At 36.6% G+C, this 17,455-nt stretch overlaps 1 protein-coding gene across 2 annotated transcripts in view; it reads right to left on the bottom strand.

Moving 5' to 3' along the window:
- The window catches only part of ITGA8 (integrin subunit alpha 8), a 101,117-nt gene that overhangs the window by 29,185 nt on the left and 54,477 nt on the right, over positions 1–17,455 (bottom strand). For both annotated transcript variants that reach the window (XM_026842925.1, XM_026842926.1), the window contains 5 exons: positions 16,884–16,963; positions 13,760–13,840; positions 9,027–9,132; positions 7,115–7,273; positions 1,390–1,515 (listed from right to left, as the gene is read on the bottom strand). In XM_026842925.1, coding sequence (XP_026698726.1) covers positions 1,390–1,515; positions 7,115–7,273; positions 9,027–9,132; positions 13,760–13,840; positions 16,884–16,963 — 552 coding nt within the window. The remainder of the gene's footprint in view (positions 1–1,389; positions 1,516–7,114; positions 7,274–9,026; positions 9,133–13,759; positions 13,841–16,883; positions 16,964–17,455) is intronic.

The raw sequence follows: 17,455 nt of genomic DNA on the forward strand, positions 1-17,455 counted from the left end.
AGCAGCTGAAAAATCTCTGCTTCATATTTTAAGATGCAGACACAGTACATACTTAAGAACATTAACCACTTTCAGTTGCTGCAGTAATTTCTATGTTGGCAGCATATGAGCCTAATCACTGAGAAGGATAATGGATAATTAAGATATTACTGAAGAATGGATTAATTGTTCTGTGGTATTGACTTGTATGGCTTCGAAAGCCCAGGCATTTTTTCTTCAGCCCCAGTGGAATCAGAGTCTTTCCAGGGTATTAGGCTGATGAAAGAATTACATAGGAATCAACAGTGATTACTGTTTAAAATGGGCTCATCTGTGATTTTGTCTTAATAACATTATGGTATTCATTACTTTCAGATTCTATCTTCTTCCTGTTATAAAAATTGCCAAACTAACTTTCAGAAGCAGCATGATTATTCTATTACTCTAGAATACTTAGGTCTGTGAGGTTCTTTTCTTCCTACTAAATCATAGTAATGTTGAGGAATTCACACATGAGCTTGCAGTAAACAGCTTAATAAGAGACTGGACAGCATGAAAGAAACTCTGCCCAAGGTTCATAAAAATGGAAAGCACTGACTGCATGAATCCCACAACTGACCTCAAGGTCACTGAGTCTGAACACAGCCTCTAAGCAAAGGAAGCTGATACCTACAATGCTGAAATATGCTAAAGATGAGACATTGAATGCAGGAATGGGAAAAAACCTCACAACGTTCCAAAAATACAGCCAAACCCAAATACTCAGGTACCAGACTGACTAATCAGAACTATTTTCCTGGGAGAGAGATTTTTGCTCTTGTTCCAGCATTGTCTGGAATGTTAAAAATGCAGTGACTTGTCCCACTTGCCTTGCTTGTGGTACTGTAAAAGGAAAGTTTTACCTTTCCATGTGTATATAAGAACTTACTGGGGGACACAAATATACTCCAAAGTATTTGTCAGAACTGTTACTTTACATGAAAATGTTAACTTTAAGTCTGACCTACTCTTTACAAAAGAGCCTGAATGCTAGGAGTCAAGTTCACAAGAACAGACCTACCTTTCAGGAGTCAGAATCTGAAATTTCATTTGTGGAAGAGAGGGACACATTCTCTAAATCTGTGCTGAAATTCCCTGTGATAAGTGTGCTATTGCATGACCACAGGCTCGTCTGCTAATAACCATGAGTAAGACACCAGGAATTTGGCATGCATTCTCTCTAATGTAAAAATCTGTCAAGTAAAATTGCTAACCTGTGGCATGGTGATATGTAATGAGCAATATTTTAAACTGAGAGGTTAAAAATCACTTAGAAAAATATTTAAAAGTGTGCAAGTAAACTTCAGTCACCAACAGCCACCTTGATATACTGTATGCATAGTCCCAGTTTATAGTTTTTGGATAGCTCACCAATATTTTTGCAGAGTTTTTCCTATAAGGTTCTGCCACTGTGACATCCCTTCTCCTGATGTAATGAGAAATTGTGGAATTATACAAAAAAGCAGCAAGTTCAGGAGTGTCTTGTGGAATAGCAAACTGCAAAGAGAAAAAATGTGAATGGTAAGGACATACTCATACAATTATTGTAACAAATTTGTTCCCTTCTCAGCGATCTTGAATTTTGGATTAACATAGTTTTGTCAATTTAACATCACATCGTGAGAATATACTGTCTTCAACTAGGAACATGATGTGTAACAGCACAGCAAGATATTGCCCTGTTATAGGAATTACAGTAGATAAAATTTTTTTCAACTTTTTACTGGTGTCAATTTCATTGCTGTACTTAATTTTGTTAGACTCTTGGGGCCAGATTCTTACCTCTGTAACAGGATAAATTCAAAGTTGCTTCACGGAAATCTGGTCATTAGTTCAGATTGGAATCTACCTATTGAAATATACTGATTTTACCAGTTTTAGAATGTAAAAAAAAAAGGAAATCTGAATTCTAGCAACACAACTTTTGATCTTTATTTTTTACAGATTTCTCTCTATCTCAACTAACAACTCTGTATAATGCAACAGTTTGTTAATTTTTAATCTCATATTAAAATGTATTCTCTTTAGCTTTATCTTCACATATTTTTATTCTCTGATTAAAATCTATTTTTACTGTTGCCTTCTACAAAGAACATTTATGTCTTCTTCCAAGGAGCCTCAGAGAATGCCTTAGGAACCCAACTGCTACAGAAGGAAAGATAAATTGTAGTTCATGACAATCCAATCATGTAAATTCACAATAAAATATATGTGGAAGTTTGCAATAAGATCTCAACTGGAACTCACCTAAACATATACAAGACTATTCTTTAAGGGCCTCAGATTATGAAGGACTACTCAGACCCATTTTATCAGTTCCCTTAACCTCTGAACACTAAGTATCTTTAACAAATCCCCAAAGAAAATGTTTGGAATTGTAAGAAATGTTGTAGCACTAAAGGGAAGAAAATAGTAATAAACACACAAAGCCTTCCACACACTAATGCTATGTAGTACTAGATTTGGAAAATTTGTACCATTCATCAGATTAAAATTATAAGGCTAAAGAAGGAACTGTTTTGACTTTGAGCTCTTCAGTCAAAAGCATCCTACAAAGTGAAAGATACTATGATTTATTAACTGATGAAAACCCCTTATGTAAAAATAAATCCTTTTTTTCCTGTTGCTTAATTAGATTAACATTGGCTCTTTGCAATAATGGAACAGTTAAATAGCTAGTAAATCTCTCCCTCTCAATGTGATAACACATGGGAATTCTCTTTCCAGGATTCTTTCACCAGCACTTACAGGCTTCTTTAATGATGACAAATTAAAAGAACCACAATATAATGACATGCCTTTGAAGAAGCCCTCAGTATATGATCACAACTGATACACATGTAGATCCATTTGAATACTAGATGATTTTTATATTTACTTATGTTTTTTGTAGATCCTAGAGTGTTAGCATCTTCAGTAGTGAATTATTACAGCAAAGATTCAAAACCAGTCCTCTGCAATTAAGAGAAAACATACGTGCCTCCTGAAACAATTTAATAGCAGAATTTCTCCAGTGGTCTAGATGTTCAGGTTAAAGATGATATTTTATCCCTCTTGAGCCAGTAACATGGAATTGTACATCTCTGTCTCTGTAGCTATTTTATATGCCACACATTTAGCACACCGTACCTTTTAAAAAAATGATTCTTGCTCCCTGCCTTTAACTACAATAGACAGTCTCAGTTTCCTCACCAGGGAAAACTGCACTGCTTTCTTCTCCTGAGCCTTGTCACCTTGAGCAGATTTCCAGATCTTTCCATTTCTTCACTTCTCATTTCAAAACCTGGTTTAGCTTTCCTGTTTTTCTAGCCAGGCAATACCCTCTGCTGCAATGTATAACTCCAGCAGAAATGTTCCAGAAGAAAACTTTGTGTAAAACCTGTTATACAAGAGGTGTCAGTCACCATTCAAGAGCAATGCATTGGACGGTATTATTTTGTCTCCAGACCAGGACTTACACACAGTAATAATGGCTCTACAATATGAGGAGACACTGCCTCTGGAAGAGGTTAGTTCCTGCCAGTCATGTTAGTGGATGTACCTTAACCACATTGTGGATTTTAGCTGCTATTTTGCTGCCTCCCCAAGAGATGCCTCACTCATGGTAATACAGTGCTCAGCTACTGAGAATGCCATGTGTGTCACTGTATCAGGAGTCCTGGCTCAGGCCAAAAGTCCATCTAGCTGAGACCTCTTCTCATCAACACTGCATTTAAGCAGACGTGGAAGAAAGAGTAAGCACAGAGCATGCATATACAATGCGCTCTCCTAAAAACTTTCAGCTTCCAAATGTTTCAGTTCAGGGACTTCCTGATCTGCTTTTGTTCATTATTAATTTTCACTGGACTTCTCTTTTGTGAATTTGTCCAGTTGCCTCTTAAAACCATGTAAACTTTTAATCCTGACTACTTCCTTTGGCAACAAGTTCCAGACATCTAATACCTGTCACCATGAACCACCACTTCCTTTTTCTTGTTTTGAATCTGGCTCTACAGGCTACATTTGTTGCTCTAATTCCTGTGCAGTGAACATACTGCATTCCTGTGCAGGAACAGGCAGAAAGCAGTCAATCCCCACCCACGCCCTTCCCACCACTTCTGATCTTGCAGATCATATTTGTGCATAGTCACCTCTGTCTGGATTGAAGCATCCTAGTGTACTGAGTTCTTCTGCAAGGGAATCTGTTCCATATCTTTGATCAGTCCTGTTGCTCTTCCTTACACCTTTTGCAAGATCCGGTTTGATTATTTTATTATTCTTTCATGTCCCTCACTGCCTTCAGAGAAAGATAAGCTACAGAAAAGGAAAAGTCCCTAAATAAGAGTCTTCCCATGTGTGCACTTTGTGGAAGAAACAACAAAGCAAAAAGGATACCTTTCTACAAGACAAGAAATTATGCAATGGGGAAGAATACATTGCTCTGCCTGAAACTGAACAATCTAAATCATTTCAAAGGGGAAATGCCCACGCACCCTAAGGGAGCTATGTTCTGAAACCCAAGAGAAGCCAGGCATATCATGTCCTTAGCCTTATTTGGAAATTTGAGCCTGGCATCCTGCTGTTTACAGAAAACCTGAAAGAAGCTGTCTCTCTATCCTCTTCCCATCTGAAGCAATAAAGAAGTATTACATATTGGAAACCTGATTTGTGTATTCATGCTGTTCGGTGCTTTAAAAAACTGAAATAAGGAAAGTATGTTTAAATTCTTGCAATAATGATTGTGCATCTAAAGACATATTCTGCTAAAACAGATGAACCATTATTTCATCATTACAGAAGATTTCTTAAAAGCTTCACAAGAATTTAGTCTTGTTTATGTAACAGAGGCAATCATTATCAAGTAGGAGAAGGAAAAGCAAACTGAAAAAAATGAAAAAAAAAATCAAAAATATATTGCCTGAAAATGTCATTAAGAACCGTGGCACTTTTCTACCCAGGAGCTCTGCCTCCTGACAGTAATGCTCCCATCTCAGCTTCTTAACTGAAACTTAGAAGACAGCGGCTAGGGAGGGGGGATGGTGAACTCCTTTTCATGTACTTGCAACCTGATCTGACCAGTGGCTTTGAGATGCTAGGCTTGAAAATACAAATGCAGCAACTCAGCTTTCCTGTCCATCACCACTTTCGAGAAACAGTTGGAAATGGGGTGGAAAAGATTAAAAGAAAAAATTCTCTGTTTCCAAACTTGCTGTGTTTTGGCTACAAAATGGAAATATTTTCTATCTCCCATTCCTGACTACTCATCTCCTTTTTCTTCCTCTAAAGAAACTAAATAAAAGGGTGGAATCCTAACCCCTCTCTGGCTTCTTGGGTGAAACACAAAAATCTAGTCATAATGTGTTTGGTATACCTCAGTTTTTCTATATACTTGTAAGTATATGCTGTAGTTCTGTCTCTCTAAGCTAAAGTCTTGTCTTGTAGCTCCTGTGGTCATGAGCAATCCCCTTCACTAGAAAGATGTCTCCACTTTAATCCACTGTATAGAACTCAAACCCCTTCTGATATGCAAAAGATCTATAGCAATTTTAGCATTTCGAACACAGCTCTCCCTGCAAGATGTTTAACAGGCTACTGGTTAAATTCGAGAAGTGTTGTTTACTCCAGAAGTGTCTGGAATCAGTTATGCTTAATAAATTGGATACCTTGTTTTTGATGGGAAAATATGTAGAGCTAAATCTTCTGACTTTGAGCCAAACCAAGCTCTTTTGGGGGGATTTGCCATCACAAACACAGATCTTAAAATGGGCTTTTAGGCACTGGCATATCAACACTTTACTGAGGAGGCTGCTACTAGGCTTCCCCTTGTTAGCATTTCCTCCAAACTCTGAGATCTCCAGCTCTGCTATGAAAGAAGAACCATGTCCATGAAAGGGGAAGCAATTTGGTCAGCACACACTACGTAGGAGTAACACTTAAGAAAAAAATGGCAGAAGAACTTTTTCCTTTTTGCTGGTATGATTAAGATAATTACAGAATCATTTCCAAGCAGATAAACCAAAAACCTGTCATGTTGCTGACAAAGTGGTACCTTTTATAGTTAACATTGATTAAGCCATAGAATAATCATAGACTATATGGTAGCAATACACAAACTCTTCAATTTCTGGAGTATATTCCATGCAGAATTCCAGTTGATAGTTTCACTTTATGGATATTCAAAGTATGTTCTTTGAAAAATGATTAACACTTTAAGACAAGTAAAAAATATATGGGCTTCTAAAATGACTCCCATTTTACAGATGACACTGTCTTATACTTAGGTTGAGCTTAACCATAATATAAAATACAGCATATGATATTAAAAATATGTACTTTATCATATACTTGTTGCAAGGAAATAACCCCTGGCAACAAAACATGCTGAGGACAGACTGGCTAAAAATCAGCTCTGTAGAAAAAGACCTGGCTTAACCTGCACATGAGCCAGCAGTGTGCCCTGTCAGCAGCAAGGGCCAACAGCATCTTGTGCTGTATGAACAGGAGCAAAAGCAGACGTTGAGGAAGTAATTAGTCCCCTCTGCTCAGCAGAGGGATTTTCTGCACTGCTAACAGGTTCAGGTGTAAGACCATTTGATAAACAAACCAGTGCTAGGTTGTATCAGACTCAACCAAAGAGTTCTGTGCCTACCTTGATATAACAAAGGTTTACATCACCTTTGGGAGTTCATCTGCTAAGCACTGCTGTACAGATGACTTTCTGAATTATTGTAATTGATATAATGTAATTAAAGCATTTTCAGGGTCCCATGAGAACTGAAAAATTTTGTGTCATCTATTCAAGCCATGTTAAAAATGACTCTCAAAGAAAACCCTGCAAATCTTCATTTAAAATACTATCCTGTATCTAATGCTGCAATACTGAATCAAAATACAAGTTTCTTCTGATAAGAACACTACAGAAACCAAACACATACCATCCAATACAACTGTTACACTAGAAATATTATAGACTGTCTGTGTCTTGCTTCTTACCCAGGAAAATGATCTCTGGGTCATTGTGAAAAATTCCTGAAAAGTTCCATCCTATTGTGAAGTGTAGGCAGAAAAAAATGAAGCAAAATGCAGACAGGGATGGAAATAAAAGCGGCTGACTTACCTTTATTTGCATTGTATTAATAGGAGAGCTTGTCTGACAGTGCAATGGTCCATGTGTCTGAATATGAAGAATGTAAAGAAGAAATTCTTCTCCACTGGACAGAGGCCAACCGACATGGAGAACTGTACTGTTGATAGCACTTGGTCCTATATTGTGCAGCTGTGAAACAAATATCATCAGTGCCTTCCAAGGCAGTAAATAACAACAAAAGCCACAGCAACCATCACTAAGACATTTCCAAATTCTTAGTGTCCACAGCCTTGAAGTACTTTGGGAAAGATGTATAGATTATTAATATCATTTTTTGGATGGAGAATCTGTGGCAGGTAGGGAAAAAGGACCTCACCATGTTAATCACAAAGCCAGTGGTAGATCTGGGAGATCAACCTTTTTTGTCTGAGTCTGTATTCATGAAATTCATCACCTTTCCCATTTTTTCCTACATATGAAAGAGCTAAAATTACCTAAAACAGTAAAATAATAACTAAAAATAGTAGCTGAAACTTCAGAACACAAAAAAATCACGTTTCAGTGTGCAGGAATAGAAGGTATGGCAGAGGTTAAATGAGTTTTTGTGGTTAAGAACTCTAATTTCAACACTTCTCAATTCAGATTTTCCCAAAAGAAAAAAAGGAACTAGTTTTCCTAAAGTAACATCCCAGGACATTACTCTTTTGTTGGAAAATAAGATAGAAATAATAGAAATTTGAAAATCTGGGCTATTAAAATAGTTTCCTTATATCAAATTACAATTTGAAAATATCTGATGACCACAGAAAGCTTGGATATGTGCTAACACTGGCCATTAGAGCTGAAGCAGAACACCATTGAGCTTTATGCAAAGTTTCTAGAGATGTAAGAACCTCCTTTCTTTAAATGTGTAGAATTTTTGTGACTGATGAGCTTAATTTAGAATCAAGTGAAACCCACTTTCAATCTTACATCTTCTTCTTGGGTGGGTGTTTGACCTTTTTTATACTTTGCTGATATCAGTAAACCATAAAAGTAGTTTCTTTAATCGCTCTTAACTATTTTAATACATTTGAAGTCACATATATAATTCCACAAACAGCCAAAATGCCTGAGACAGGAAGATCTGTTAGAGATTTTTCAGTTTAGAAAAATGTATTAAGATGAGGAATTCAGGAATATTTTGTATTTTACAGTCTGTTTCATTACAGTTTAGTATTAATCATGTAAATTGTAATCTTACACTGCTGATTAAGGTCAGTTGCTTATATTTTCTTGGGTGCTGGTTTGTGAATTATAACCGTATGTGAAGCATTCTGTTTTACCACCTAGAATAAAGGTCATCCATCAGATTCCAAAGACGGCCTGTGTTCCATGTAGTTCACTCAATGCAGTTTTTTCAAACCTGAACCCTTCTCTTTTAAATGATGAATCATCCATAGAAAAAACTCAACAATACAAGGTAGAAATATATATACTTCAAACTTCAAGAGATATTTTCAACAGAGTATTTTCTGAGCAATGAGGTAACAAATTACATGTATGTCTACCATTTTTTTTTCCAGTTAGCTAAATGTTAAAGAACATATTTTTTCCTGTGCAGAACACTCACAGATTTTAATGAGAAACCAGTCAAATCACTGAAAATATTTGGCACTGATTGAAATGCTTTTAAGCACTGATTTTAATTCTTGTTAAACACCTAAAATATTTATAGATCCCCTAAATGTCAAAGACAGACTCCTAGCATAAACTAATATCTCCTCCACTAACATTAAGATACTGCAGTTTTGAATTCCCAGATTAAATTTGCATCATGTGCTAAATTCAGAATATTTACATTTGTGGCTTTATCTACATGCAGATAAAGACAATAAACAAAGTTCATCAGAGTCTCAGTGGGAGCAGCACGAGGTCCTGTGGCAACATATATAATTTTTACCTCATAGATGTGTTCCACTAAAGGACCAAGTTCTTCTTCTTTTGTAGGTTCATCTTTGGGTTCCCAGTTGTGAAGCGGCAAAATAATTGTTGGGGGGTGAGACACTCTAACATATAAAAGAGGTTAAAGAGTAATGTTACTAGTGATCAGCTGCATTACTTTAAAAAAAAAAAAAAAAGACTGCTGTAGAAACCTGAGCCCTCATTTTATTTGGGCACACTTATTAGAAATAGGTGAGGTGAACAATACAATGCTTCCACAAAGTACTACCCAGTCCTTACAGACTACAGAGGATGTGCATTTAGTTTCATACTTCCTCCGATGAATGGTTCTTTCCAGACAAGGCAGTGATTCTTTCTTTTTGGAGAGAGGAATGAAGTCTGTCAGATATTTATCTAATTCTCACTGATGAGGTATCTAAATACCTTATGCACAAAACTAGAGTAATGATACATAAATAAATCTATTTTATTTCCATTTAAAGCCTGTCGATGTCTACTGCTATGCATCTTCCTTCCCTTCAATACATTTTTAGACATTTATTTAACTGCTCTCACTGTAAATTCCTTATAATCTCTGTTATTATTTTTTTAAGGAAACTTGCAAAGTAGTCTCATTTTACAGGTGTGAAACCGAGGTACTGTGACTTCCATAAAGTCACAATGGAAACTGGTGTATCAAGAAACTGAATTCGGGACTAGAACCTGAAAGAGTGCTTCAGTCTTCCCATTTGCTTTGCAAATGAAGTGGCAGCTAAGGCATTCCCTGAAATACTGTTGCAACTGCAACATGTAAATCAAACATAAATGAAGAAAAGAGTGACAATATTTGACATCTTCCTTTCCATCTGCTATTTTATTTTTCCTTTCCTTCTCTGTCTGACCTCAAGAAAGGACCAAGTAGTCTTCTATTAATGTTTTTATTTGAATCACAAGCATTTTATTTCCCACAAAAACTCTAAGTTCCTTGGAGGAGCCTATTCAGATGCCCACTTTAACTTTATTCAGCTGTTGAGAAGTTGGGAAGTCTAATTCCAAGAATTTCTTTTACCATGGTAGGTGAGTTCTGCTGAAGCTGGAATTTTGCTGACAGAAAATTGTTAAAAAAGAATTGCTAACTATTTTTTCAGAATGTAACATTTGACTAAAATGATGGACTTCTATCCGCTGTTGTCAATTCACTTTCCCTTGAGTCTAAACAGAGAAAGCACTACTGCAAATTGGTCTTTGAAGAAAAGAACAGAAGACTGGATGTTTTTTTGGCAAATGCTGACATTTAAAAATACTTCAGGAAGAAACAAACTGTTCTTGCTTCCAGCTCTTATGTCATACACAATGAATGAAATGTCTGATAGAAACTTTTCAGCAGAATACAGCTTCTTAAAGCAGCAAAGGATTCTAGAGAAGAACAGCTCAATACCATCCAGCTAAAGTACAACTCTTAATGAAATTTAGGGTATCTTGGAGTATTCTGCTAACTCTAAGTAGTTTCCCAGACTTCAAAAGGCCAGCAGTTTGTACTAACAAGTAGGCCAGAGGACAAATTTACAAGCCAAACCAAATAATAAAAGAAATTAAACATATTAATTAAAAAGTCATTTTAGATGAGGTACTTAGCCTAACGTTATATTTCACAAATGGCCTTGTTTCCAATAAGAATTTTAATTATTAATTGTTGCTGGAGAATAGGGACTTTCCTGTGTTGTTACAAAAGCCAAGACATAGAGACCCTAAAGATACTGCAAAAATTTGTGAACCAGATATTGTATATAGACAAAAAAAAGCAGGCAGGAGGTTTCAGAAAACAGTGTTTCCTATTACACTCCCTGTGTAGTATTTTTTCTTATCCATATAATTATAAAGTGCAAAGTGTAAATGTAGACATTAAATTGAAATGATTATAAAGTATATAAGAACATTTATTTTTATAGATTTTACAGTTATTTTGAGGACTTCTGCTATTGACATGAAAGTAGCAGAACCAGATCAAATGAAACAGAAATCCTCTCTTTTTAGTATTTTATTTTGGGTTTAACTGAGAATATTTTTAACAATTGAATGATTTATTAGATGAGGATTTTTCCTAGACTTTTAGGTGACAATGATCAGTCAACTAAGAGCCCTGAAAAATAAGATAAAGGAGGTTATGTTCTACAGAAAATGTGGGATATACAATAAGAAATCTGCCAGCTGTTAATCCTCACAGTCCAAATTCCTTCCTGAATTCCTCATTCCTCTAATGCTCTTTCAGCAGTGGAAATAACTATAAACCTAACAACTAAAAACTTACATTTTTATAGGAAAAAAAAGGTAAGCAAAGTAATCAAATCTCAGTTATCAGAGTAACAGCTCATTGAACGAACTATCTGAGGAGGTATCTTAAATTTATTTTGAATAGGATACTGAAGAAGATTTCTTCCTCTTTCATAGAGACAGTATTTGCATGGGCCCACTGTGCAAGTAAGTATATATGCATGTATACATATGCACAATTTGATAACTAATTTTCCTCAGTAAAATTTAAATAATTCCAGTCCCACTTCATGCAACTCTGTGCAGAGCAGTAGAGAAACCAATGCAAGATATTTTCCAGCCCAAATGTGGGCAGTGTCTCACTTTTATTTTTATCTAGGAAATTGTGAGCAAATAGTTCCCTTGGAACTGTATGCTTTAGCATTTCTGAGTAATTAGCAAAATCTGTCAACAAAGCACTTGGGCATTTTTCTTTGTACAGGCATGCTATAGCTACTAAGAAAACTAAAAAACTTAAGAGGAAAGGAACTGGAAGTCATTCAATTAAGAAATTTATCTGTATTTAATGACTGTTCCTTAGCACTGCAGGCAGGAATTAAAGCCACTTCTTCCACCTGTGGGCTTGCTCTTTTTAAGAACCAAGGATGTTTTCGTCATTTTTTGGTGTCTATCTATTTACCTGTTACAGAACTTTTTATAAAAGAACTCACTATGGTACAGTAAGAACATGATGGAGGCAAAAGGTTTAATAAGTCTGAAAAGAATACAAAAAGTTTGAAATATTTTTCAATGAAAGTGATAAGCAACCTCACTGGAAAAAATGGAATCCACATCTCTGGAAGCAGCCTTTACTGAGAAGTCTTGTACAGGTATCCATAACTATTTCATTGATGCATGGAAACTCCAGCCAGTCCTTAACATGGGTGTCCACCTAGCCATTGCTGGGCAACACCTAGCTGTTGTTGGCTCCCAACATTTTCTCACATATCTGCAGCCCACCAGCTGCAGATTCCTATTTTCTCATCCTCTACTCCTCTGTGTTACCTTCTCCCTCATTTTGTATTTTTCACCTCTCTTCCTATCCAGCTCATTTCCCTAGATCACCACTAACTACAGAAAATGAAATACTTCTCTCATTTCTGTTCTTGTTAAACATACAGTCTTTCAACTGCTCCTTTTCACAAATATAAGCATTAACATATATCCACACAGTCCTTGAGGGCCAGTCTTCTATTTTCCACCTAACTCTAGCCTTTGGATAGTCTTCTTAACCTGGAAAACACTTACAAAATGTATTGAAAAATACTTTAAAAATCTCCCTGATTTAGATTGAATATCAAAGCAGAAAACATGATCTCTGTGATCTGCAAAATGATTGGACTCTGCTGGCACTAGGTAGTCCAAGTATTGTCTTAGAAGTGATAACAATCAACGGATTTTTATAAATCTATAAAAGCATAAATAAATACATTTTTATTTGTTTACACCTAAGGCAGCCCCTTGAGGTGCATCATATGAGAGACGTCCAAGCCTCTTGTATCAGTCAGGCCTCACGGCCTGACTGTGGGAGTGAAGCTGGGCAGTGTACCTCCTGTTGTCCCTTTGCAGAGCTGAGAACGGTTAAGGTCCAGAGTTGTAGTTTGAGAAGATGGAGGAAATCTGAGATCCCAGACAAAAAGCATTTTGGGCAATTATTTACTTTAAAAGAACATCCTGCTGATTTCCTTCAGGATGCCAAGCTAGGAATCTAGTTCCAAGAGTTTACAGGGAAGTCTAAGATTCTGATCACCTACTTGCACTTTACAGTTTCTGAAACCAAGCTGTATGTGAAAATAAAGATAGAAATAATCGTCTTTGACCATATATCGTGTTTGTTTAGTTTTGGTATCCCTTGTGTCAGTGGGCAGGCACCTGTTTCAGATGGAAATGTAAGAATCCTACAGTAGTAGCTGGTTGACCTCTTGTCATAGCTCATTCCTTTCTCCAAAGGTCTCAACGTGCTCTCTATCAGTATATCCCTTGCCATGTGTTTCATCATTCCAGTCATAAAAGCAGCAGATTCTGCTTTGGTATTCAGAATTAAGTGCTTACATGGTTACACAAGCAGACCCTACACATATGAACAGGCATTCTGTACTAGTATCATCCATATACAATTTGAATGCCGAAATAAAATGTTGGCTCTGACTGGTGTTACTACAGTGTGGGATTCTACAGTGTGCTGCATTTGCACAGACACTCAGTAAGTTTACTAGAGTCCATGGGGGCAATACTGCCCTACATGACCTGGTAAGTCCTTAGTAGCTCCATCCTGCAAAGCTTGCAGGGGTGAGACTCCATGGGAATTCTCAGGTGTTCTTGGTGGATAAGGTCTTTGGCATTATAATATGTCAAAAAATTCACTACATGGGATTATTACACATGGAAAAATTCAATACAAAAAATAGTTATCATTACGAATTGAAATGGTCAAATACTTACCCTCTGATCTGTACTTGAGCCATAGCACTGATGTTGATATGGAGGTTAACTAAATTGCTGGTGGGATTAATCTTGTTAGAACTGGAAAAGATACGTACAAGGGTTAAACCAGGTTATTTAGCAGAACACCAGATTATTATAAATACATCACTGAATACCACAAGACCTACAATTAGGAAGAAATGCCATTGGAGGTATTACAGCATCGGCTTGCTATTGCCACTCTTCAGTCTCAATAGGACACTAATATTTAAGCTTGCTATTATATGAGCTCATCACATGTTTACTATAGTCAACTCAAGCTTCCTTTGTGTGAATACGATGATACAAATTTATTTAGGTCAGAGTATCATGTCAGTTTCCTTGTTCAGCTTGGATTATCGGCATGAACAGAACTATCTTAATAGAATAGGAGGGTGTTTCATGCATTGGAGGACTAATGCTGAACATAATGAACAAGATAGGCTTTGTTGCAACAAAATTTGCTTTTATGACCCTTCAGACTTGTGACTTCTGCATGACAGAGTCTTTGAAGAAAAAGAACCCAAATAAACTATTTCTTTACCTTTCTTATTTTCTCCCTTCCCCTGTCCAGAAAGTGTTTACACTCTTAACCTCACTTAGCAGTGAAAACAGATCCCCATGTTAAAGCCTAGTGCTCTCACTCATTTTATTGTCTTTTATTGCAAATCTTTAATACTAAATGTAGTTTCTCTACCTTAAACTCATTCCTATGACTACAGCCCATTCATGTAAAGAAAGGTTTGCAGTTTCAAATTCATGAAGACAGTAAAAATAAATAATTACAGATTTAGAATTTATTTAATTATGGGATTAATGATACTGTTTGGAGGTTTTTTCCAAGCAAGTGTGGAAGTACTTCCTTATTTCATGGAGACTAAGTTTCTACTGCTGTCAGTTTACTGTTATCACATGTGGGTAGCATCAGTCAAATGGAAACATTCAGAGGACGCCAGCATTCCCAGCAACTGATTCCTGAAGAGTAAAGGGCAGTACTTCTTTGATCCAGGCTTTCTGGTTACAGATTGTTAAAATTAGGAGCAGCTCTAATTTGTTTGTAAACTAATGTAGATTACCCTCAAATCACCATTTGAACTTTTGATGTAATCCTCTATAGTCATTGCTTTGTGTGCAAAAGTACAAAAATTGCTTAAAGGATATAAATGACTATACCACTAATTTGTTAGAATAAGCTGCTCTCCAATTTGTATAATGGTACTATTTTCCATAGAGTTCAAATACAGATTTTGATTACATCTATTTTGTATTCAAATCTTTTTTGTGTGTTACGGTATTCTGTAGAGAAGAAAATGGTTTAGATTAAATAGATGCCAGGACATCTCCCTCTCTAAGGGATATATTCGCCTTATTTGCAAAATCCACATCAGAAAAGGAATCAGATTTCAAGACACTACTCAGCCTCTTGCTTATTTCCTATAAGTAATGAACTTTAGTCTTTCAAACAAAAATATTTATTTTCCACTTGATGTTTTAGAGCAAATTAAAGGTCTCTTCTGAATAACTCAGACCAGGACACAAATTCAGGCATGCTTTCTGCTCCCCCTTCCTTCCATTTAGGTAATTTAGCGGTAATTTCTGCCTTATGGATTTCTGTCTCCTTTTTCTTTTAAGATTGCTTTACCTATTCACTAAGAACATAGACATGAACAAACTGTAGTGCTGCTTGAGAATGATTGTACACAGCAGCGAGTTTTAACTGTAGGGTACACTCCCTATGCATGAAGTTTTACTTTTTTCTTTACGTAGCTGGGCGCTCTTCAGAATTTTGATACCATTTTGTGGAAACTGTCCTTTTTGGTAGCCCAGTGGATTTCCTCCCTTTACATTTTAGTGAGTCACACTCATGGAAATGTTGCTATCTTCTCAAGTTCAGACTTACTCTTCAGTAAAGCCTTGTCATGTTTTCTACGAAAGTCAACTACCCTCAACTCTTATTACCTAAAAAGATCTAGATATCCAAAGTTCTCTGAACCTCCCCAATTTCACAGCATGAAAAGGGTAGTGACAAGAGCCTGCCTCTGATATCCATTTAAAAATGTATTGCTCACATAAATGACCTGACAGTGAACAGTGGCATGGATGGGGTACCTACAAGCTAGACATTATATCTTGTATCTCTCTCTGGAGGAGCCCATGCCCAGGTTTGAATGGTCTGCAACTTGCCAGCCAGACCCCAGCAAGAGGGCTGAGGCCTGACCAGGCATCACATTGTCTTCTGTGGGGCTGCTGTACCCTTCCCAAATTTCTGCATGTCCTTTCCTTCAAGGGTTACATTATGGAAACATGACTTAAAACATTTTAAATGTCTCATTTACTATAGTGAACATGATCAAGGTACTCATTAAAGGCCAGACATTAGCAATTAAAAATGTGTGTGTAGGGCAGTGAGGGCCCCATCAGGACCTCCAGTGTGTATTTGATGAGGACAGATGGGGCAGAAGCCCTGCCACCTACTGAAAAAGTCACAGGTTTGTTCTTGTTGTTATTGTAACCCAGCCCACCCTGTGCTTTTTTGTTGCTATGGAGGAAGTACTGCTCAGCATAAACAAGAAGATTCTCCAGCAGTAATACTTCAGCCCAACAAATGTGGAGGAATCTAATGGAAAAAGAACAAAGGTTCACCTGCATCAAACTCAAACAGTTTTCTCTCTTCGTGCCAGTAAATCTGTTGAGCAGATTTTAACTGCTCTCCTTCTATTTTCTAATTTTTTTTTTTTTTTTTTTTTCAGAGAATATGTTTTTAAATACAGAACTTTGGTACAATGTGATTACTGTTCATTAATTCTGAAGTGGAAAATGAAGTGCAAATTTGGGAAATCTGTAGAAGATCCTTGAATTACTGACCAAAATCAGTTAACCTGAATTTTAACAAAATAAAATGCTCAGAATAACTCTAAGACTGATTTCAGTAAAAGCTGACAAGGATCCAACTCCACAAATCCTCCTGAAGAAAGCTACCATAGGAAAGTCCATGAAATAACTACTGAAACCAAAGAGTTAGTTACCTTCTTATATATTAAGCTTCAGATTATCAATAGGAATTCAGAATTTAAATAACCATACTCTTGATAAAACAGCTAACCTTTTTATCTGCAGCTCAAAACTGATGTTGAAATATGCATTTTCAAAATGTTGAACAGAAAATCGAATGCCTGTAGAGAACTGAGAAATAAACAAAACAACAGGTTACTAAAAATGGTTGATCTCTCCGTATCAAGAAAGCAGTACTGTTCAACACTGCATTTCACAGACTTGTATAGGATATTGTCTTTAAAAATTAGTATGAAATAATATGATCTAGTTGTTTTCAGGAAAAATTACCATCCTGCCTGTGTATGTCACCAGATGGAAAACTTGGCTGGACAGAAGAAAGATCAAGAGGAATAGAGAAGCATACTCCCGAGAACACAGTGGTGTGCCCTTCTTCATCAAACAGTCTTTGCTTTACTTTGCAAAGTCAAAAGAAAATAATAGCTGTCTGGCACCTCTCACCCCTACCTCCATCCATGCATGCCTTTGTCCAGGTCTCCAGGGCTTCCTGCTCCTCCCGTTGTCTCTTTGACTGTGACATATGAACTGCATGCTTTAGGTGTCATAGGGTGACTGATCACCTGTTTTTCTTCTAGAAGCTAAATTAGCAGCAGCTTGATGTTT

This window comes from Athene cunicularia (genome assembly GCF_003259725.1).
Source record: "Athene cunicularia isolate RWA chromosome 2 unlocalized genomic scaffold, athCun1 chr2_part1, whole genome shotgun sequence".
NCBI classification, from domain to species: Eukaryota; Metazoa; Chordata; class Aves; order Strigiformes; family Strigidae; genus Athene; species Athene cunicularia.